This window comes from Neovison vison, chromosome 13 (assembly GCF_020171115.1).
Source record: "Neovison vison isolate M4711 chromosome 13, ASM_NN_V1, whole genome shotgun sequence".
In the NCBI taxonomy this organism is placed as follows: Eukaryota; Metazoa; Chordata; class Mammalia; order Carnivora; family Mustelidae; genus Neogale; species Neogale vison.
The window spans coordinates 47,516,472-47,540,767 of record NC_058103.1 but is presented as its reverse complement, the minus strand read 5'-3'; the positions used below and the strand labels follow the sequence as shown (position 1 = coordinate 47,540,767).

Genomic DNA, 24,296 nt, shown 5'->3' with positions numbered 1-24,296 from the left:
TAAAAGAGACAGATAAATTTGGCTAATGAGTTATATGTGAAGTTCACTCTTAATATTTGTATTTTGTAATACCAATATTGTAAATTTAACAGTAAAAAATATATTAACCCATAAATAATTTTTTTAAAAGTCTAAGAAACTTTTTTAGTTATTACAAGTTTATGTAAAATTTTTACTCATTTTACCTACTAAGTGTGGAATGTGCTGAAAAGAAGCAAAATATGTTATGTAGCCACTAAGTAACCCTCTGGGACTAATGAATGTTTAATTCTCCACGTATTTCTGTCCTTTTCCCCAGGGATGAACTAGTCCAAACACTGTGTGGTCAGCATTATAAAAAGAAGTGTTCTGAAGAATATTCTGTCCCGAGGGGGAAAAAAGTTACATAAATGCCTTATTTTTAAACTTTTCATACTTAAACACCATCTTAGTTGAAGTCAACCCATGTTTTTATTGTCATCAGCTAATGAGCTATGAATCTCAGGTAAACATTCGACCTAAAATAATAGGAAGGCAAATAAACTTAAACACACACACACACTTTTTTTTCCCCTTGCATTTTTACTTTGATCACAAAGGCATCCCATTTGCCTGTGACATTTTTTGGAGCTTGACCATGTTTTCCCCCGGTCAGCACTTCTTACTCTATGTATTTAATGGGAACTATATTTATTTCTGACCTCAACAGATTATAATGAGTGCATTATTAGTATTTCCATTGGTGAGGAGCATCATGATTGTCATAACATGTGCTTATAAAACCACACCCATAAGGTAACATCTGCTTAAAAAAAAGATTTAAGGCAAGCTTTTTTTTTTCCAGTTCATTCATTCTGAGAAAGAAAAAAAAATGTAGAGTTAAATTTTTTTTAATGGGCACATAAACAGAAATATTTTTAAAAGGGCCATAGAGTACTTGTAAACCAAACCAAAAGAGAACAGCAAAACATTAGAGCCAGGATTGTCCCTTCAGATTTGTCCTTGTTTATGAAATATGTGTAGCATTATTACAGCAAAATAATTTTAATGTGGACAACAAATGCCTAGGCTTATATACTAATCCTTGTTCAATGAAATGTTTACCATATTGGAGTGGAATGATTCAGACCTTGTTTCTATTCCCTGAATGAATCAAATGTTATAGGCCTCTGGAAATGGTGTGTTTGCTGTTGGGTAGTCTAACTTGGAGTTCTGCCTCCCTGTGACCTGGGTGAGGCAGCAATCAGGTATTAGCTATAACCCTCCCCCCTTTTTTTCATGGAGTTGATTGGGGGGAGGGAAGAAGAGGGAGCAGAAACAGAAGAGCTCTTGTCACCAGATGGATAGCAGGATTTGGGTTCTGTTTACATGCCATCAGATTGTTCCATCAAATGTGAGTTCTGTTTTCTTTTATTTTCCCAGTGACAGAACAGCAAGATACTATTATTACTGGCACCTGAGAAAACAAGTGCTTCATTCTCAGTGTGTGCTCCGAGAAGAGGCCTATTTCCTGCTGGCAGCCTTTGCCCTGCAGGCTGATCTTGGGAACTTCAAAAGGAATAAGCACTATGGAAAATACTTTGAGCCAGAGGCTTACTTCCCATCTTGGGTAGGCACTGTTTTCAAATTTTAAAGTGTTTTCTCTAGCACATTTCTAGTTCATTATGCTGCTACTCGTGTTGCTTCAAGAAATGGGAACCCAGATGTTTGTGGCCAGGAAAACCTTTCATGATGCCCAAATATAAATTAAACACTTGAGAGCACTGTACACATGATCTCTCGATACAGCTCATCTGCTCCTTAGAGTTAACAGGCAAGAAGATTGCTATCCGTCCTAACTAGGGTGCAACTTGGACATTGCTGGCCTGCTTTTGGCATTTGCATTGTCTTTGCTTTCTTACTTCTTATTCAAGCTTCCATCTTCTTCCCTTTGGAGGGAGAAAAACATTACTCTGTAAAAAGTCAGATCATGGGCACCTGGGTGGCTCAGTGGGTTAAGCCGCTGCCTTCGGCTCAGGTCATGATCTCAGGGTCCTGGGATCGAGTCCCGCATTGGGCTCTCTGCTCAGCAGGGGGCCTGCTTCCCTTCCTCTCTCTCTGCCTGCCTCTCTGCCTACGTGTGATCTCTCTCTGTCAAATAAATAAATAAAATCTTTTAAAAAAAAAAAACAAAAAAACAGATCATGCCCACCCCCACCCCCCACCTCTGGGCTCTGTAAGACTCTCGACAGAACATTTTGCATCTCCTTTTCAAATGATCTGTTTATCTTTTCCCTCGAGTAAACTGTTGTTTAGTATCTTCTGAAGGACAGGCACAAATGTCACCTTTACTGTTTGTTCAGCATTTCAGAGTGAGGTGCTCCATGTAAGTTTTTGTGGATAGATTAACAGTGCTCCAGTTGTTGAAGACACAAAAGGTGTCAGGCTTTTACATATCAGCGTCTCTGATTAGCCCATATTTTCATTGCCTGGTTGTTGTCAGGTACTCACTGAATCTTGGTCCTTTAAAAATCCGAGCTCCCCGTCAGGGCACCACAGCCTCCAGTATGCGGAGATCTGAGTTCCTTCAATCTTTGGGATCACCAAAGCCACCTGCTTTAGTGCCCTTACAAATACTATTTTCTGTGAGTTCTTTGACCAGAGAAAGTTTGACAAATGCTCACTTAGGTAATCTCCATGTAAAAGGAGTCTAGAAGGAAAAAATCTGTAACTCTGAGTTCTCAGCAAAACCTCTTAAATGGCCCAGTAATTGATCATGTATAATTCAGTAGGAAGAAACATAATGTCAGTATCTGTAAAAACATTTTCAATCTAAAAATTCTTTAATTTTCTTTTTCTGATCATTTTAAGCACTAATCTTTTTGCTGTCTTCACATAATTCTTTCCATATTTTATAATCCTCATTGAACTAATCAGCACCTTTCTCTTAGTCTGCAGCTGCTGGCTACTATATATTTGGGGCATTTAAAGGCTCAGGCTACTGTCCCATGAAAACCTGAGCCATGGTGAATTGTAATGAATGCTTGAATGAACTTGTTTTCTCACAAGTATTCAAATTGAGTGTTCATAACAGCGTTTTATGCAAAAAAAACAGAAATGTTTCGGAGAATTCCTCTCAGTCCCCTGCCTTCTTTGGATTAACATTTAGAACCTCCCACTCTGGCTGTAATTTTAGAAGAGTTAAGTAGGATCCAGAACCTGAAGATAATGTTGACAGTCAATGTATTTCATGGTACCAGTCATTTTGCAAGTATAAACAGTGATGTGTACCAAATTTCGCAAGTTTGCATGTTTTTTTTTTTTCTTTCGGTGAGTTTAAAGCCAAGAGAACATATTTTTCTCATTTCTTGTGATTTTTCTTCTCAGATATGCAGTATTACAGCTAAATTGTCTTTGTAGCTTCTAGTATTAGCTGATTCAGCCTAGTAACATAACAGATGGTGAAAGTGGGAAATTTCCTACTGGAAATTAGCCAGTTTACATGGCCTATTTTAGGTTCTTGTCCTTTCATCATTTTGGGGGTGAGGGTAGGACTTCCATCCTTCCAACAAATGCTGCATTGCATGCCCATTGTATTCCAACAGGTTGTTTCCAAGAGAGGGAAGGACTACATCCTGAAGCACATTCCAAACATGCACAAAGATCAGTTCGCACTGACAGCTTCCGAGGCTCATCTTAAATACATCAAAGAGGCTGTCCGACTGGATGACGTTGCCGTGCATTACTACCGATTGTATAAGGTACTGAACTGTAGTGTGTCTACAGCTTCTGAGCAAAAAATACCTTCTTGATTAGAAGAAGCTTTTATTAAAATTTGTCATTTCATTTTTTTAATGGCCTTTTTATATGTAATTTTTAAAAAAATTTATTTGAGAGAGAGCGCACAGGCCCACAGGTGAGGGTTGGGGAAGGGACAGAGGGGAGAGAGAGAGAGAGAGAGAGAGAATTTTGAGCAGACTCCACACTGAATGTGGAGCCCTACACAGGGCTCGATCTCCTGACCCTGAGATCACAACCTGAGCTGAAACCAACAGTTGGATACTTAATCAACTCTGATACCCATGTGCCCCATTAAAGGGCTTAAAAAAAAAAAGTTTCAGGTAAACTCTTGTCATAGGTCAGTCTTGGAGTTAATGATGCTTTTTCTCAGGCCTGGAAGCACAATGGAATCTTTTTTCTTCAGTGGTTCTAATATTGAGATTAAAAAATAATGAATAATGTTTTTCTGAAAATAAATAAATTGAAAAAAAAAAGTGGCTTCAGATCATGAATCTGGCTTTTCAGTGATTATGAAATAGTTATTTTTCTCTTTTCCAAATCTGCATGTCTGCCTTGGGGACTAACATTTGCAACTTACTTGATTACTAATTTTTAATATTCCTCAGAGGGAAGCCATACTTTATTGTATCCACAAATAAGAACCACCACAACAGCTCATGTTTACTGAGTATTGTTTCCTTGGGGCACACTTTATTTATTTTTTTAATTCTCACAATTCTGTAAGATAGAAACTGTGATACTCATTTTGCAGAAGAGGAAACAGACCAAAGAGCACAAAGCTAGCAAGTGGCAGAGCCAGGATTCAACCCAGGTCTCCCCGACTAGAAGAATTTATGGATAAAAAGTGTTGAAAACAGTGCCCAGCACTTGTTAAGCCTGATGTTCAGCTGTTAGCATCATCACTGTTACTGTCGGGCTTTTTCTTACTACTATGCCCTTTGTGGTAAGATTAGCATAACCGGACCAATGGAGGCTGGACTGGAGTTGGGCTGTGTTACTGAATAATCTCCCTGGCTGGGTCAGAAAACTTAATACGGTACCAAAGAATTTTTTTTTTCTTGCTTCCATGCCCAAGAGATGCATCGTTAATGTCCGGTCACCCTCGAGAGGCATCATTGAGTTCCATAAGATCTCTTTGGCCAAATTCCTGAAGGACTGTGTGTTGTTAATTTCTTTTTTTCCTTAAGAGATTTCATTTGTGACACCTCAGTGTATGAGAAAATGACACTTGATGATCAGTTTGTATTTTTAAATGTACTGGAAGCATGAATGGTGTATAAGGAAAAATGTGGCTTTAGAGTCAGATATTACAAACCCTACATTACCACTATTATGGGATCCTAGGCAAATACAACTCTAATCCTTGGCCATCTAGGGTTCTATACAATTCACAAGGTTGGGAAAATTCTGTGAGATAGTGAATCTGAAATGACCAGGTGGAATGTGTGGCACATTAGTCAGTGCTCAGTAAATAACCAACTGCTGCTTCTTTGATAGGGGAACTTAGTATTTTAAAGAATTAAGAATCCTTTAGTAAAGTAAATCTCCCCAACTTATTTTTTGTGTAAACGTTAATCTTTTACTGGTGTACGGTGTGGTACTTCTGTATGGCATGGAAAATGACCTCTCACCTGCTTAAAACAAGATAATAATAATATAACTGAATGAAGTGGGAAACAGATATTGGGCAGCGTTCTCATTCTTTAGAGAAATCAAGTGACTATTTAAAATGCTTCATTTTTAAGACCCGCTTGTAAAGTGGAAATTATAAAGTAGAGAGAGGACAGGCAACATTCTGGGAAAAGAAACTCCTGAGTCCCTTTCACAGTAACACATACCTTGTGCCCACCCAGCCAGAGTTTTTATGAGCACAGTCTTATTTCAGGAAGCAATCAGAGTAGCCTTGAAGAGGAAATTGACCTAAACTCACAGTAATAGATTGGTTTCTCCTGTTAAACCTATCTGTATGTGCCTTTCTTGATGTAAAAACATACACGTTAGAAAAAACAGCCCAAATAGTGAAAATGGGCCACGTCTTGTCTTTACTATGCCAGATAAGGATGCATTTTCTAAACACATTTCTTCCCATGTGCATGGGAAAACAGGCCCTAAACAGACTCATTTATTTTTATTGAAGAATCTCATATGAAAATATTTTGGTTACTGAGTAATTTTATTTATATTCTGTTTGGAACTTCATACCTTATATCCCATTATTACAGATAAGCACTTAAAAGACATGGCCCAATTTCAGAATGCATTTAAAATTCAGAGACCGTTTCAGGAATTTTTTCCCATATGCTCATTGTAGTTTATTTTTAATACTTTATGGTTTAGCTGATAGAATGGATATCTTATTATATACAAGTGATGAATCACTGAACTCTGCCTCTGAAACTAATAATACAATATATATTAATTAAGTGAATTTAAATAAAGCTAAAAAAAGAATGTATATTGTATTGGCAAGTGATAATTGAATTTCTTAGATATAAGTATTTTCTTTCCAAACTAAATATAAAGCCTTTACATACAGCCTTTTCTCCTCATGAAATGACAACCTTAAGTATTAGGCTGCCTCTGATTTTGGCTTCAGAGCTGGAGGGTTACACAGTTTGAAACCTATAAAATCTAGTGCATCTCAGAATATAGTTACAACATTGTATTCAATACTCTAATATCTGAGAAAAGGTAGAAAACTTAAAAATAAAGATAAGGGGCAAAAATAGTCTTGTTTATCAGAGTTTCAATAATGTAAATATTTAGAATATTATCAGATATGAGAGTGTTATATGATATAGTGACAATACTAATGTTCTGAAATCTCAGTGGCTTAAAAAGTAGAATATATCATTATTGATTTAATGTGTACTCAAGACTTTCTTAAATCTTATAGTAAAGTAGGGATGCAGAAAAATGAGCAAAGTTATTTTAGTCAAAAACTTTCTAATCCTGGGATTTCTCCTTCTGTTTCTCTTCTTTGGTGCTTAGTTGTCCATTATACTAGAAAAACATACTTTTTCATGTGATCTTATTTCTATAGGATAAAAGGGAAATTGAAGCTTCTCTGACCCTTGGATTGACCATGCGGGGAATACAGATTTTTCAGGTTCGTAAATGAGAAATAAGTGTCATACGGTATCTACTATGCCTTATGTTGACAAGTGCTCTTGTCTGGTCCTTTGATAGGTTCACTGGTTCATTTCTGGCCATTGCTTCCTATTTTTCTTCCAGATGTGGATGAGGTAGGATAGATAAAGTGATACAGTCCAAACCTCGACAGTAGTAAGTCCTCCAGAACAGAAAAGAATAAGCCAAAGATTGACCCAATTTCATCACTAATAGATCATTAATATCCAGACATTCTTCTTCGTGGTTATGGATTTTTATCCTCTGGAGCATTATAACTGTGTAAAGAAAAAAATGACATTTTAATACAGTGCCAGACCAGACATTTTAATTTCCATTACACTTTTCTGATAAAGCCTGTCACTTGAATAAGTAATACCTGTCACGTTCTTGCAAGTGGGGTAGTGTTATACTGCAGCCATCAGCAGGGGAGAGAGAATGCCTCTTTCTGTGAGACCAAGGAGAATATAAGGTTCTCTTATCTTTGATTTAGGCAAATATCCAGTTATGAAAGTCCAAGTGCCTTATCTCATCTCTTGAATGCCTGAGTCTTGGACTTTTTATTTAAATTTAGGGATAGGCTCAAAGGGAAAAGATTGCCTTAAAAGACCAGATAATGACTCACTCAGGAACCCAGAGCTACAGTTTTGTGTCACTAATCTTTTCATTATTATCTGAACATCTCCAAGGAGAGTCGAGGACCCCTATCAGAGTTTAATTACTGTATTTTAGTTTTCTAGGAGAGAAGTTAGAGCCATTGTGGAGTGTCCAGCATTTCCCCCCGTAACTCTGTGTGCATTATAATTTTCCCACAGAATTTAGATGAAGAGAAGCAATTGCTTTATGATTTCCCCTGGACAAATGTTGGAAAGTTGGTGTTTGTGGTAAGTTTAAAATAACTGAGTAAAGAAAAATTGCCCCGTTGTTTGTTTTTGTGGATTTTTGTTGTTCCCTCTTTTGTTTTTAAAAATAATACTGTCCCAGGCAAAAAAGTTTGTATTTTTAAAAAGTTGTCAAAGAAGACAACTAGCTTTCTTATTTTCTTACTGTATGTGCTTTAATCCTTGCCACTCACCAAGAGTGAACCTAAAATTAAAGAATCTTACAGCAAAGGAATTACTAATTTTAACTTGTGGGTTTGGTCCCCACTCTGCTTTCCTAAGTGACTCTAGTTACAGAAGAAATGTAGTGGGGGGAGTGTACAAGATGAGTTTATCAAAAAGAATTGTTTTTAAAAGCAAAGGGATCCGAAAACAGAAAGCCATAAGCACAGGATAAATTACTCATAGCATGGGGGTTCACCAGTTCTTTTAGAAGTTGCTTCTTTTGAGCAGAGAATAAAGAATGATAACAAGATGTTTCTATTCATATCTATCTCTTTGAAACTCATCATTACAAAGAAAGGTCTACAGTTCTTAATAGCAGAAACGCTGTTATTTTTAGAATATTGAGAATAGTATTCTTTTTTCATTGTAAGAGCAAATTCATGATTTTTCCCAGCTATATACCTTGCCAGCTATATCTGGTTTTTGGTAGGGTTCAAAGAATTGCAGTTAATAATATGTATGTCTAGTGGTCATTAAAATCCATATTTTTTTCTTTGTTCAGAAATTGTTGGAAAAAATGCCCAAAGAAAGTAGGACAATAAGGATTTGTACACGTGTGCTTCTCTCCCATAAGGAAGATGGCCTATATAAACAAAGGGCTGTATTGCCAAATAGCATTTGGGCACTGACTCCACACTGCCCTGTGAAGTCAAAAGATCTGTTCCTGACTCTACATTATTTTAATTACTTGGGCACACTTCAATCTGATTCCACTTTACTCATACATCAAATGGGGCCTGACCTCCTCCTCACTTGGTCTCTCTCATCCAGGCCCTTTGTGAAAGGATCTGAGCAATATGAAAATGAGAATATTATTACCCCAGTTGTCCCTGTCATGTCCCAAATTGAGTAGTAATAAAATGCATTTATGAAATTGAGTGCTTTAAGAGTCCTGGACTCTGTGGTTCCTGAATTGAGTTGTGCATCAGTATTACGTGAGGAGCTTAAGATAAAGATTTCTGGGTCTCGTCCTCCTCCTCTGAAATTTTTGATTCAGTGGATGTGGGTTGGGAACAAGGCATCTATTCTGATGAATGTCCCAGATGATTCTTCTCGTGGCCAGCCCATTCCTGCCCAAGTTGTAGGACCTTGAGTAAGTTACTTACCCTGTGTGCCTTGGTTTCTTTGTTCCCAATTGGGGATAATTTGTCTTCCCCCATAGGCTTATTGTGAGGATTAAATGAGTTAATACCTTCCTAGTGCTCATTAAGTGACAGTTACTACCATCCTAGCATTGGGATCCACCGGTGATTCCTTTAAAATGAAAAGTCGAGAGGTGAAAACTCCGTCCCCAACTGAGAGACACAAAGTCATATTGTTTTGTATTAACTTGAAGTGTATAGTTGGAAGATGCCTCCCGCTTTGCTTTACTTTTCCCCTCTGGCTGAGAATTGTTTGGAATATTCCTTTGCAGGCCTGCTGCCGTATTCATTAATAGGAGAGGTGAAGGAATTTATAATATCCAATGACTATAAGAAACTTTGCCAAACTCTCCTCCTTAACTTAACGTTAATGAACTTTATGTTAATGATCCCAGGCTTAAAGAACAAGAGATTCCTTATATCTCTACTGATAGAGATACTTACACTACTTCTATCTCTTCTTTTCTTATCCTTCTAACTGTCCCTCTAGCTTCCAGCTCCCTCTTTTTTTTCCTTTTTTTTTTCTTTTTTTTAAGACTCTATGCCCAGTGGGGCTTGGGGCTTGAACTCACAATCCTGAGATCAGGAGTTCCATGGTTTACTGACTGAGTCAGCCAGGTGTTCCCCACGCCCCCCCTCCCTCTTTGATCCAGCTAAAGAAGTTTTTCCATTTTTTTTCCTTAACCCTAAATAGGAATTTGTGGTGTTTGCTCTCATAACTTTTTATTTCCTCCCCAGAGTTTATGACAAACTATAGTTATTTTATGTGTTTATGTACGTCTCTCCCACCAGAACATATCTCTATGAAGGTAGGCACCTTTTCTGTCCTACCCACTGTCATTTTCTCAGTGACTAGCACAGTGTTTGGTACATAGTGTTTAACTAATATGTGAATGCATTATGCTTCTAGAATTTGTCAACTTGTTTGCTGAACTAGGGTGTTGGAATTGCATTAGAAGATGCTTCCATGATGGGCCCCTCTTTTCCCCATCATATAAACGGCCCCTTTAGCCAGAGAAACTAAAGATACTCCTTGACTATCATTCCCAGTCAGTGTTTACCAGAAGACCCTGGCTAGACACTTCCTGAATTTTTTTGGTAAATGTAGTCCTGTGGCATTTTTAAATAAAAAAACAATAATTTGTCTCTGAGTGAATTTTGGATGGAGCTTTCTACATCTATTTCTGAGTCTGGAGTCTTCCTTAGTAAGAAGACAATGAAGGGGACCTTGGCAAACGAGAGACTTCTCTTCCCAAATCCAACGTGTGCTTTCGCTCCACAGGGTAAGAAATTTGAGATCTTGCCAGATGGCCTCCCCTCAGCCAGGAAGCTCATCTACTACACGGGATGCCCCATGCGCTCCCGACACCTGCTACAGCTCCTGAGCAACAGCCACCGTCTCTACATGAATCTGCAGCCTGTGTTGCGCCACATCCGGAAGCTGGAGGAAAATGAAGGTATGGCGGGGTCTTGGGCAGGGCAGCCAGTGGTGCCTTTGCCACGTGGGGCCCTTTACTATCTAGAGCCCTGAAGAATAGGAGGCAAGGGTTGGACCTCAGATTCAGAGCAACATTCCTGTTCGCCTCTCCTCACTGTCCTGGAAGACCAGGGGTAGCCTTGAGGCCCACCAGCTGCAGCACCTGTGTGGAAGATCTGAGGCTGTCCCTGTCATTCAGCTGTCCCTGGGTATGGGTCTCTCAAGTTTTCCCACACTTGCCTTGAAGATGGTTACAGAAAGCCATGTCTTGAAGGTGCAGGCCAAGGTTTATTGGCAGCTCAGAGCACCTTGGGATCTGGAATTTTTTCCAGTGCAATTATTCCTTAGATTAGAGTGACAATAAAGGTGGGTGACAGAATGTCTCCAGTCTCTCTCATAGACTGCCAGGAGGCCCCCAGTGTAAGTGAGCAGGAATGACAAAGGAGAAAGGATTTCTTACTCAAGGATTTTATCAGCCAGTCCCGCAGGGGCTTTGCTGAGACGCAGAAGAGAGCAAATCATTTGGGGCCCCTTAAACAGGGGACCAGTCATGGTAAGGAAGAGCTCTATAATATTAACCGGATGGTTAACCCTTCCTCTTGAGCTCTGGCACCCCAGGGTTTCTCCACTTAACACACTCCAGCTTCTAATCCCCCCAAATGTTAGTTTGCATATTTGCCTATTTTAATGTCTTCAATTTGTTTTGCAAATTCATATTGTGGTAATTCTTACAATTCAATGAGATTAGATCTAGGATATCTGCATGAACATTTGGATGCAGATTCATATTCAGGGTCATGTATGTGGAAATAAATTTTGACCTCTCGGACCCCACCTTTCCTACAGAAACCCAACAGATACCTGTCCTCTTAACAAAAAAACCTTATAGCGCTTTGCACATCTGAACGATTTCTCCCAAAAGCTATCTCTAACTGAATGAGACACAGTTTGGAGATGCCATTTTTTTGTAAGCAGTCATTAGAACATGAATCATTCCCCACCGTCTGCCACCAAACTGCTTCTGTCTTTGGAGAGAACTGGCGTCACTGCTAGGTGTCCCGGCTTCCTCCGCGGCCACTCAGCCAGTTCCTCCCCACCATGACTCATCGGTAGAGCAGATCACATCTCTCCAGTGCTGACATGAATCTCAGGAGGAAGGAAGATGGGACAGAAGCACCAAGGAAACTTATAAGAGTAGGGGACTTCCGTGTGGAGCCCATCATTTGTCAAATTGGCCACATTCCTAAATGGCCAGCTTATAGGGCATTGAGAGTTATTCCGTGAGCTTTGCCATCAGCATTTTAGTACATTCTTGTTTAGATGACCTTAAGGGGAGCCCTTTAGAGCCTGAGAATTCGTGAACCTCCCTTATAGGTTCTAAGGTAAAATTACAAAGAATTTTCAGTTCTTAGAGGGCAGGCTTTCTCTCTTACCATATATAGTACCAAGTGCCTGTTTGGGGGCTTACATGAGGACGGCAATGAAGAAATGATAAAGGTATAAATTGGATTTTTTATTTGGATAAATGTAGATAGATTTGGGGGGACATCTTTCTTTATTTTTCTAAACCAGATTTAGTTTCTTAGTTTCTTCTACTTTGAGATTAGTCTAGGTCTAAAGAAAGCCTGAACTAAGTTTCTCTGGGCCAGCCTTGGCCTGACTCCATTTATCTCATCCATACTTAAGGGCTTCATCATTTTTACAAGAAAGCTCTTTTCCCAGTCTTAGTTTAGCAAAACAAACAAACAAAAAGCTCAACACAAAAGAGACTGTTTTTCTTTAGAGTCACCTTGTCTGAAACACTCTTTTAGCATTTTATAATAGGAAATGATCGCAAGAATTCTTCAATAGCATTAAAAGAGAAGTTAAAAAAAAAAAAAAGAAACGCTTTTGTCATGAAAAAGATTTTTTAACCCAACTTTATTCAGCAGTTAGAGCTTAGTTTTTAGGTCTTATATCAAGATGTCACACTGACTGCAATCTGTTCGAAAATCATGTATCAAAAGGTTTGTGGTCTCTGGGCTTTTGCAACAAAGGGAATACAAAGAACGCCAACACATTGATGATCTGTGCTGTTGACACCATTGATTACTAGGGAGGCGAGAGGTTGCATTTTTGCAATAAATAAATTTCAGAATTATGTAAACATATCCTTCAGTTAGTAACTGAGTGGTATGATACTTCTCAAATGTCTGCACGGGGTCTAAGTGCTTCAGCCCTAAGAAGGGAACACTGGCCAGCCACATAGAACACTGAGGCTGCTCCGGTAAGTTGACAGGAAGTAGATTAACGCTAGGCTCCTATGAGGTAGAGGACAGGTTGACAAGAGCTTATCTTCTGCTATCCTAATGAATATAGAGTAACTGTGATTGACTCTGAACGTGCTGGGAAGTGTCGAGAGTAAAAGGGCTATTTGTAAAAAGGTAGAAAAGCTTTTAAGTTATTAGAACCATACTTCCCAATTGTCTTAGAACTCCAGCACCCTAAAGAAGTTTTTAGAAAGCTATTTTCTCTTTGCTTTCCACCTTCCCAGTGCCCCGTGGCTATGATTTTGAAACTACTGCGAACAGAAATTGTATGAGAATTTTGTATACCCCTTTAGCTCTCCAGCTTCCTCTCAACCGTGGTTGCCTTCAGGAAATAGGAATCTTTGGAACCCGGTCTAACTCTAGAAGATGGGTTGTAGATGATGCACATGAGACTTGTCTCAGATGTATGTGTGTGTTGGGCTCTGGTCTCCAGTCCCGGTCTGCTTCCTGTCTGGCTACACGTACTCACTGTTGTGGTGTAGCTGGACTCCTTAGAATGGATATGAATGGCCAGAGCACAAAAATGTACACATAGCCTTCTGCAAGCATTTTTGCACTTTGCTTCCTGGAAAGAACATCTTCTCTTTCTACTGATGCTCCTTCCTCTCTGGGGAGCCCATGGTGATTATACTTCATAGTTGAATTTAGACATCAGGAATACAAGTGTTTTCACTTACCAAGAAACAAGACAATTAAATCCATCAGTAGGCCCCCTGAGAACCCAGTTAGTCTATGTTACCAATTTCTGAAATAATACCAATTTAACCTTCCTCATGTGCATTTGCCATCTTTAACATTGTTCTAATGTGTTATTTCTCATCTGTATTAAGAAGACAAAGAATCTGATCTACTTTCCTGTTTTAAAATTCTGACCTATAACACAAGGGTATAAATGTATACGGGCAACTCAGTTGTGATTTGGTGCTTTAATGTAATGGTTAGTTAAGCATTTGACAAAAGGGACTTTCTAATACGTCTTTGTGTTAAAGAATGGCACTGACCTGTCAAAGAACAGTTTTATTAGTCAGAGGTCACCCCGGTATAACTCTCCAAACCAGTAGCGATTCCTGTATTTTCCAAATAGATAATAAAGCCTCACTAGTTCACCCAAAATGGAGAAAAGGAGTCTTCATTAATGGGAAACTAAATTTTAGAACTCTTTGGAAGAAATTTGCAGAAGGGTAGTTTTATTTTTAATTATATTCAGCAGTCAGAACTAAACTAATAATGGGCCAAACTGAATAAATAAAATCAATGGCAATTAGTATAATTATATTTCTTAAACAGTCTTCTATAGCAGTGCTTCTGAAATTATCTTAAAATGTCTGATCCATTGTGAAACTGATACTTCTGCATAATACAAAATCACAATAGTGGCTGTCATGGCGATGTCCCAGGGCTCTAAACACTTCTGAGTATTTATTCGCACTTACTGAACCCATGTCACTGTGGACCCATAGCAGTTTAAGGAGCAGAGGTGGCCTGGCGACTCTCTTCGGAAGAGCACTTTTCCAGTTTTAAAGCCTTAAAACTCTTGGAGTGGTGTGAATACTCCTTCAGGTCTGTTGTCCTGGTTTCTGTTCTTCTTAAGCTGTGCTCCTTTCACAAACCCCAGCAGCCTCTAACCCCTCCATTCTGGGTAAGCAGGCGCTCTGGTTCTTAGCCTCATGTAAGCCAGCCGGCCATTCCTTCTGTCTTGGTGCCTGTAACGACGCGCTGTGCTCCTCCCCCCGCAGAGAAGAAGCAGTACCGGGAGTCTTACATCAGCGACAGCCTGGACCTCGACGTGGACCAGCTGGAGAAGCGGTCCCGGGCCAGCGGGAGCAGCGCGGGCAGCGTCCGGCACAAGCGCCTGTCCCGCCACTCCACCGCCAGCCACAGCAGTTCCCACACCTCAGGCATCGAGGCGGACACCAAGCCCCGAGACGCGGGGCCGGAGGACAGCTACTCCGGCAGTGCCATCCACCGCAAGCTGAAAACCTGCAGCTCCATGACCAGCCACGGCAGCTCGCACACCTCCGGAGTGGAGAGCAGCGGCAAGGACCGGCTGGAGGAGGACTCACAGGACGACGGTAAGGGCTCCCCAGGGCTCTCCCCACTCGCGTTGCTGCCCGGCCTGCTCTGGCCCCCTCCTTCCTCCTGCCTAGTATTGTTTTCAACTACCAGTTCTGGAGACATGCTGTGTGAGCGCCACTCGGAAGTACTGGTAGAGAAGAGGGGTCTTACATGCCCCCTCCCTGCCCCGTGATTTGGTGGACTTGCTTGTGTGGTAAAGAAAGCATCCCTCCGGGGGTGATCCGTTGTGGCCACAGGCTGGGGTGCTAGTGGCTTCTGAGTCCTGGTGGTTTCTATGAAGTAGAGCAGAAGTCAGCCTGCAGTGCTCAGGTCTGCGTTTCTGATTCCCAGATTAAATAGACATTGATTCCAACAGCAGAGTAGATGCCACAATGGTGACAGAAATGTCTTCAACTTTTTGCAGGGGAAAAAAAAAAAAGATTTGAGTCCAGGCCATTGGTTATTTAGTAAGTATTACTTAAATTCCTCCTATGCAACTGGAATTCTGGGACTATAATAGAAAGTTAGCGCCTGGCTGCTTAACTCTGTGTTAAGGAGAGAAAACCAGACCTCCAGCCTGTATCAGACAAACGTAGCCCATGTGTGCATCTTTCTTTATTTCTTTTGTTTTGTTTTGTTTTGTTTTTAAGATTTTACTTATTCGTGAGAGACAGAGAGGGGAGGGGGAAACAGACAGAGGGAGAAACAGGCTCCCCTCAGAGGAGGAAGCCTCATGTAGGGTTCGATCCCAGGACCTAGGATTATGACCTGAGCGAAAGGCAGATGCTTAACCGACTGAGCCACCCAGACACCCGTGTATGCTTCTCTTTTTTTATTTTTCTGCCTCAAGTGCTGTAACGTTCACGTTTGGGAAAAAGATACTGACTTCATTAAGGAAAACTGCAGCACATTGCTTGGTGTGGTTACTGTAGAATTCATGTGGATCTCAAATGAAGTCCCTTCAGTGCCTTGCGAGTAGGCAGCTATGGGAAATGGGGCCCCTCGTGAACAACTCTTTATGCTCTGGCCTCAGGCAAACAGCCCATCAGTCTTAGTTTTCCCTCTGTCATCTCAGCAAGGTGGTAGAGCTCTTTCCTTCTTTTTTTATTTTTAAGAGTTTATTTATGATTTATTTTAGAGCGTGCAAGCGTGAGCATGTGTAAAGGGTGGGGCAGAGGGAGAGCGACAAGCAGACTCCGTGCTGAGTGAGGAGCATGATGCAGGCTCGATCTCACACCCAAGATCATGACCTGAGCAGAAATCAAGAGTCAGTTAACCGACTGAGCCCCGCAGGCACCCCTTTCTCTTTCCTGCTTTCTTAAAAAGTAAAGAAAAATTGACAAATCGTGGCCCAAGAAGACATCTCGATAACACCAATCTTGTGAAAAAAAGAGAATACATCTAGCTGAGAATCGTCCCTTGAATTTCCTAGTGAAGATTCTCATCAACAAATCTATTTTTTTAAAATACGGGGAATCACATACCCTCCTTCACAGAATGGCTGTGCATTCTGGTGTCCATTTCCCTTCGTATCCCCAAATGCCTTTTCCTTCTTCTGTGTCAGAGATAGAGATGCTGGTTGACGACCCCCGGGACCTGGAGCGGATGAATGAAGAGTCCCTGGAAGTCAGCCCAGACATGTGCATCTATATCACCGAAGACATGCTCCTGTCGCGGAAGCTGAATGGACACTCTGGTGAGCTCTTACGGGACGTTCTTCAGGAGTGCACCGTCCCATGCTGAGAAGCAGGGGTCTCAGAAAACAGGAGGTTTGGGGTGGGGCTCTAGGTCCGACTGGACTGGAATCAGAAGTTTCCAGGTCAGCACCACAGACTGCCGGCTTGAGGATCTTCCCAGGGAGAATGGGAAAGGAAGGGGAAGAAGCACTCTCCACCCCAAGCTCTGGGCGAAGCATAGTTTCCTCTTGTTGTTGTTGATTTGTTTTGTTGTTTTAAATGATAATCAGAGGCTCCTGTAATACTTCTAGAAGGGGCCTCAGAAACCTTTCTACAGATGGGAAACCCTGTCCATGAGGGGGACAAATGCTTGCACCTAGAAACAGGGTTTCTAGAAACAGGTCTCTGGGTTTGTTTTGTTTTGTTTTCCCCCACTCTAGATCATCCTGGCTGTAGGAGTCTTGAGGAAAAAGTGTCAAAAAAGGTAGACATAAAAAGACACTTACTAAATTCCGTATTCAGTTAACTCTGTTAGAGAACACACATTCACTGGAACCCTAATCCAGGTTTATATAAAAACTATTTCTATGAAGTAAAAGATGTTACCCTAAAAAGACACCAGCACTGTGGGTTTTGTTTTTAAGCATCAGTCTACCCTAATGGCTCTTGTCACATTTCATGCCTCGGTTTCCGATCCATACAAAAACATGCGTTTGGAATCAGCAGTGGGGACACAGCGTGGGGGCTTATGGCTCAGCCGTGTCAAGCTTTGAGTGAGAGACCCTGTTGACAACAGGGATGACCTGCGATTGCTCGGTCAAGACCCATGGTCCCCGATAGTGGGTCTCCCTGCTGCAACAGGTGCTGGGAATCAGAGATGAACAAGGCCAGCATGCAGGGTCCCCTCATCCTGGCATTTAATCAAAAGAGCATGAGGCTCCTTTATTGCAGAATTTTACCTGCTGATCTAGTGGAACCGTGGCCCCCTGATGTTCTGCCAGGGTAAGGCCTGACAAGCGGTTACAAAGAATCCCTCTGCTGAACCAACACAGAATCATCAGGCTGCTTGCCCTAGTCCTATAATTAGACTTCTTGTGCCACGCTTGACCCTCTTTGGCTTTTTTGCCCATTTGCTTTATTAAATAGACATTTTTCCTTATAAATACATTTTAATATACATTAAATATAAACTTAAAATTGTATGCATGTTATAGGTGCGTGCTCTTGGTTTGTGCATGTGTGTTTGTATGGAAAGAAAACTGTCTAAACAATACACACCAAAGTGTCGGTGGGAAGAGGCGGTGGGAGGGAAACAGTTTTTTGCTTTTTATTTATATATTTCTACGTTTAACTTTTATGATAACGTTTTGTGATTATTGTATTTTTTTGAAGATTTTATTTATTTATTCATGAGAGACACAGAGAGATCTAGAGGCAGAGGGAGAAGCAGGTTCCCCGTGGAGCAGGGAGCCTGATGTGGGACTTGATCCCAGGACTCTGGGTTCATGACCTGAGCCGAAGGCAGATGCTTAACTGACTAAGCCACCCGGGCACCCAGGTTTTGTAATTTTAAATAGAAATAAAGTATAGATAAGATAGTTGTTTAAAAAGGTTTATATATGAAAGCACTTCTCGAAATATTATTTATAATAGTAAAGAAAAGGAAAAAACCTCAACAGGTAACAGTGAAAAGTTTATTCTGTCCATTTGTTGGAATATTGTACAACTATTAACTAATAAGATTTTCAAAGGATATTTAATCATGTGAGAAAGGCAAGAAAAACAACACAAATTGTTTTAACAGTAGGATTTCAAATTATAAAAATATGTGTATATATATGAAAAAATACATTAAAATAGCCTTTTCTCTGGATGATGGGGTTATAGAGGATCTTGTTTTATTTCTTGGGTTATCCTACTTTTCCAAATTCTCTACAATTTGAGCATTTAAATGTTGTTTTTAAAATGTGGAGCTCACAGTGAGTAGTGGTGGAGGTCTGGGCAATGTCAGTTTAGTGTTCTGAGCCCCAGACTTGATGCTGATTTATCTAACGCAGAGTCTGGGTTTGGAAGCAGATTATTTACAGGCATAAGGGCCAAGAGCACATTTACCAGGAAATCCAGAAGGATCCATTCCGGGTCCTAGTGCACCAGTCTACATCTTTCTGTGAAAATTTATTAAAAGTTTAAAGCTTTGGGGTGCCTGGATGGCTCAGATGGTTGAACGTCTGCCTTTGGCTCAGGTCATGATCTCCAGGTCCCAGGACCAAGCCCAACTTCGGGTGCCCGACTTATCAAGGAGTGTGCTTCTGCCTCTGTCTCCGCTTGTGCTCTCTTTGTCTCTCTCTCAAATGAATAAATAAAAATTTTTTTAAAAGTTGAAGCTTTTTAAAATATAAGGATATTCTAGAGAAAGACCCCCTACAAAGCAGTCTGTATCACCTTCAAGGTGTAAGTATCCACCTGAGAGTTTCTGTCTGCATGTAAACCAAGAATGTCTTCCTTTCATGTTTCAGTTGAACTAATTATCAAACACTTAATATATGCAAGGCCTATACTAGTCACTTATGAGTCATTTCTAAAGAATTAAGAGATAGAACATAAAAGGCCATTTCTGAGGTAATTAACAGTAGCTAAATAAAAATCACGTTACTCACGGTTCTTTTTTTATAAGGTGGAAACGTACTTTACCTAAGAAATCATTCACCTTTGAGGACCTGGGGTTTGACTGACTTGCTTCATTGATCTGCAAGAAAAATGTCAGTGATCATCTTCACTCCCATCTCCAGTTCTTGTTAGCAGCTTTATCTTCTGAAACATTAATTTCTGATGTTTCACTCACATACCACAGCCACAGAGGGAAGTTTCAGCCCTGAATTTCTGCTTCCAGAATATTAGCAGATTGTCCTTGAGTGCTAGGGTGATTAGGAGCCCTATTGCTCTCAGAGATCCAGAACCAAGTGTTCAGGACGACCTCCCATTTGTGGCCCCTGCCCAGTTGGATCTGCTGCAGGAAGCAAGTGCCACAGTGCCCCTATCAGCCCAAGAAGGTCCTGTGAGTTGAGTGTGTCCCGCAGGCAGGTCCAGCCCTTTGCCCTTTCCATGCATTTGCTCTTCAGTCATTGTTAAACTCTGTGGGTTAAATGCTGCTTTCAGCCCTTTATAGGAGGCGACTACGACACAGGGACAGAGGCCATGTCACTGGCCAGCAGACACAGTAATCACAGTAATGACTCATCTGGGCCGAGTTCCATCCCAGATCCGTGTGGTCAGAGCCCCCACAAAACTGCCGCACATCTAAGGGGAAGCAAACATAGAAGGCCATGTCGTGGTTCACCTGGGGTTAAGTTCAGACTTCGTGCTCTATGGAACATGAGGGAACTTTAGGCAATAAACTGCTTTTTCACCTACGGTCTTTCTTTTTGTCACTGACTTCATAAATACCTTAATTAGAAGTTGTTGTTTAGAAAATTCAGGCTCTAGTGGTGCCTGGGTGGCTTAGTTGTTAAGCATCTGCCTTCAGCTCAGGTCATGATCTCAGGGTCCTGACATCGAGCCCCACATCAGGCTCCCTGCTTGCTTCTCCCTTTCGCACTCCCTCTGCTTGTGTTCCTCTCTCCCTATGTCTCTCTCTGTCAAATAAATAAATAAAATATTTAAAAAAAAAAAAAAAGAAGAAGAAGAAAGAAAGAAAGAAAATTCAGGCTCTAAACTCCTCCCTGTCCTCTAACCCCACATTTACCCCTCTCCTCCCTATTTGCTATAAGACAAGAGACAGAATGTGTTCCATCCTGCTCGCCCACCACGGAAGAGTAACAGATTGTTCAGTCACAGCCAATATTTGACCTTTTGATCTTGATGGTCGTATATGTCAGATATGTGGCAAGAGGTATGACTAATAAGAAGTCTTCTTTGGTTTTACTATTTTTTCCCTGTGTTTTACTTTAGGGTTGATTGTGAAAGAAATCGGTTCTTCCACCTCCAGCTCCTCAGAAACTGTCGTCAAGCTTCGCGGCCAGAGCACTGATTCTCTTCCGCAGGTACAGAAGGAATTGGAAAATTTAAATTGGGTACTAAAGTTATAGAAAACTTGAAATAGAACTCACTGTTCTATTAATATAAATGAGCAAAAATTAAAAACCCTCAGGAAATGATTCTTAATCGGGATATTCCAGTTTTGTTGAAAACTATGTCCATTTTATTTGCTTGTTTCATTCATCTTTGAGTTGATTTCCATTCGGATAAATTAGATACTTTGTTTCACACTTCTTATAGCTGGGAAGCCTCTATAGACTTCTGGTTAACTGTGTGTGTGTGTGTGTGTGTGTGTGTGTGTGTGTTTGTATTTATTGACCTCAACAACTGGGAGAAGGATTTTCTCGTGAGGAGTGTTGTGGCAGGAGTGTTTCCACACCCTGATTTTTCCATCCAGATTGAATTTTCAAAGTATGCTGAGTGAGGCTGTTTGATACCCTGTGGTCACTGGCTACACTGTTAACATATCAGAAGATATGAAACTCGTGGTTGCAGTATCCGGGTTTATTCTATAACTGATCCTCACATCTTCTTCCTGAGCATTCTCTTGCTCTCCCCTTTATGCCTCTCTCTCTCGGACTGTCTCTGTCTTTTTTTAAATTCTTTTTTTTTTTTGTCTTCTGTGTATGGTTCTCTCTTCCCTTTTCTCCATCCGTCTCATTTAAGTAGCCTTAATGCGCACCTGCTGTCTTATTAAATGTTTTTGAGTCATTTCTAAAGCAGTATGTGTAGCATGATGACTACGAGCTCCAGGGTCACACCGCCTGGGTTCGTCCCCCAGTTCTGCCCCCGGTGTTAGGTCTGACGGCACAGAAATGTCCGTGGGGCCCAGCTCGGGCTCCACAGCTACAAGGCAGGAGCACCCCTGTGTGCCTGCCGAGAGGACCTAACACATTCTGTGTGGGAGACCCTGGCGGCCCCCCAGGAGGCCTGCCTGAGTACAGCCGATTGGCATCTTCAGAGGGTGCCCGGAGGTGGTAGTTCCTAATAAAATGTTTTTGGGTTCATACCCTATTCTTTTTCCCAGCACTTTAGCCTTTAGTAAAACGTGAGCACTTATTCTGACAAGGTTGGCTTGTGCATTTTCAAGCAGCTCTTGAGTTGAGAGGAATGATGCCTTGTTTCCTTCCATCACCCATTAAGCATCTTCCATTCATGTAATTATCTGAACCACTTTTTAACCTATTTATATTTTCAGCCAGTAGCACTTGTTAGGATAATGAGTTCTAGAGGTCTGCTGCCTGCTGTATGAAGTATTTGGCAGAACACCGCTTACAGTGTTCGGGACCCGACTCCTACCTTCCAGCCTTCTCTGTACTTTGTATTATTTTTCTATCCAAGAATTCTAGTTTTTTAAAAAAAAAAAAAAAAAACACTTCTTTAAGTTGTGTTTCTTGAATAATAATTGGTTCATTTCCCCACTTCTTATTAAAATAATAACAGGACTCAGCATGAAAATGTTACCATGCTGAATTGTCATATTCTAGTGGGAAAAAACAATTGGGCCCTATCTTTACCTATCCAGCCCTATTTCAAGACCATTTCTTGACTTCTGAGATGTAGAGACAGTTGGTTCCTGTTGTATTTACTTCCTTTGCCTTAGATTATTCGTCTGTAAAACAGGGAGAATAATGGCACTGACCTCATGCCATTGGCTGATGGGAAGACTGAACAGTCAGGGCCTTGCATCTAAGGGCTTGGTGAATGTTTGTTGCTGTTACTAGTGGCTGTGACATTTGCCCCACAGGGCCTCAGCGGCCCTGAAACCTCAGACTGGAAATCACTTTCCAACATGCAAAGATTCCATAACCTTCTAAGATTTTGCAGCTCTCTCTTTACAAGGGCAAATATTGCTAACCTTTCACTTTGGTCTATACTCTTAAAGTTGTTCTCACCTTCCCTTATTCTGCAGACTATATGTCGGAAACCAAAGACCTCCACTGATCGACATAGCTTGAGCCTGGATGACATCCGACTTTACCAGAAAGACTTCCTGCGCATTGCAGGTCTGTGTCAAGACACTGCTCAGAGCTACACTTTTGGGTGCGGCCACGAACTGGATGAGGAAGGCCTGTACTGCAATAGCTGCTTGGCTCAGCAGTGTGTCAACATCCAAGATGCTTTTCCAGTCAAAAGAACCAGCAAGTACTTTTCTCTGGATCTCACTCATGATGAAGTTCCAGAGTTCGTTGTATAGAGTACGTCAGCACGCAGCTGGCTCCACGGGCAGCCTTCTGTTTGCTGGAGGCTGGAAAGCCATGGAATTGTGCCAGATTTTCTTCACCCCAGAACATATAGCTCTTTCTTGATGATACTTGCGATGGAAATAAAAGCCTTGGGACAACTGCACTTTAAGTATCACACAGAGATAAAAGAACTACAAAGAATGTACACCAAGACCAGTGCCCAGAAGTTCATGATCCTTTGGAAGGAAATGTGCTTTACTGGTTACCAGGCCTTCAGAACATTGAGTCGTGGTGTTTGTTCCTCATTTTTGTTTCTTCGTTTGATTACACGACATCACATTTTTTTAAATCATGTGGAAGATGTTGTTAGGTTTATTTGTTTGCTTGTAATTTTTTTTTTTTTTTTTTTTTTTTTTTTGGTCAGTCCCTCACACACGTGGTTTGAGGGAGGAGAGAAGAGTCTCTCCTTTTAACGGAGAGACCGTTGCCTAGTACGTAGCCATTGCCGCCTCTCCGGGGCTGTCCCAAAGTGAACACTAACAAAGTGGTCAAAATCCTGTAGTTCTAGCAAGCCAAAGACATGGATGTAACAGAAGCACAGCCCAGGTCCAGAAGACGGGAATGAAGCAATAACCAGAAGGCTCTGTGTGCTTTGATGCCTTGTGACCCCTTCACGCCTGCTCGGTGCCATTGTCCTCTTCCTGCTCTCCCAGAAAGTTCTAAGACCCAGCACAGTTTCTTCTCAGAAAAACTGATCAGTGGTGTTCATGTCTGTGTGCATTTTGTGGCGTTTACAAAACAAGTTTCTGTTAAAACTATGGAAATGTCTTAGAAAATGTTTGTGCTTGGTGTTTTGTTTGTTTTGTTTTAATCAAGAACCAATTATGGTAATGCTAGTTTCTGCTTAACCAAAATACCATAACTGTACGTATATGTTGTATACTGGAGATTGCGTGTGTTTATATGTGTTTAAAGCTTACTAACTCTTCTTCTTGGCTTCCAGGACTGTTTTAGTGTACATGGTCTTTCTTGTTGACCATGGAGAATGTGTTGCTGAATGAATGATACCTACAGACAATCAGTTAATATATGTCAAGTTAAGAATGACTGTTTTCTCACGGGTCTTTTGCTGTGATCCTCAGCCCTGGTTGCACAATAGAATTATTTGGGGAGCTTTAAAAAAAAGTGACAATGTCTGGGTCCCACTTCAGGCCAATAAACTCAGTCTGTTGCGGCAAGTTCCAGGCACCCTTGCCTTTTCCTTTAAAGCTCTCCAAATGGAGCTAATACGCATTGGGGTTTAAAACCACGGCTGCAGAGGGTGTCTGTTAATTTCGAAGTTTAAGTGTACAGAAAATGTTAGCATTTGAGAGAGGGCCATTTCTAAGACAGTTACTGCCACTGCTGTTAAGATAGAGAATG

General features: G+C 41.0%; 1 protein-coding gene across 4 annotated transcripts in view; it reads left to right on the top strand.

The window, feature by feature from the left end:
* FRMD6 (FERM domain containing 6) overlaps positions 1-23,250 on the top strand; it is a 231,685-nt gene extending 208,435 nt beyond the window's left edge. For all 4 annotated transcript variants that reach the window (XM_044231226.1, XM_044231227.1, XM_044231228.1 and 1 more), the window contains 9 exons: positions 1,402-1,588; positions 3,564-3,719; positions 6,803-6,868; positions 7,704-7,772; positions 10,419-10,593; positions 14,659-14,994; positions 16,542-16,673; positions 20,602-20,693; positions 22,601-23,250. In XM_044231226.1, coding sequence (XP_044087161.1) covers positions 1,402-1,588; positions 3,564-3,719; positions 6,803-6,868; positions 7,704-7,772; positions 10,419-10,593; positions 14,659-14,994; positions 16,542-16,673; positions 20,602-20,693; positions 22,601-22,885 — 1,498 coding nt within the window. In that variant the 3' untranslated portion in view covers positions 22,886-23,250. The remainder of the gene's footprint in view (positions 1-1,401; positions 1,589-3,563; positions 3,720-6,802; positions 6,869-7,703; positions 7,773-10,418; positions 10,594-14,658; positions 14,995-16,541; positions 16,674-20,601; positions 20,694-22,600) is intronic.
* The last annotated feature ends 1,046 nt before the right edge of the window (positions 23,251-24,296 follow it).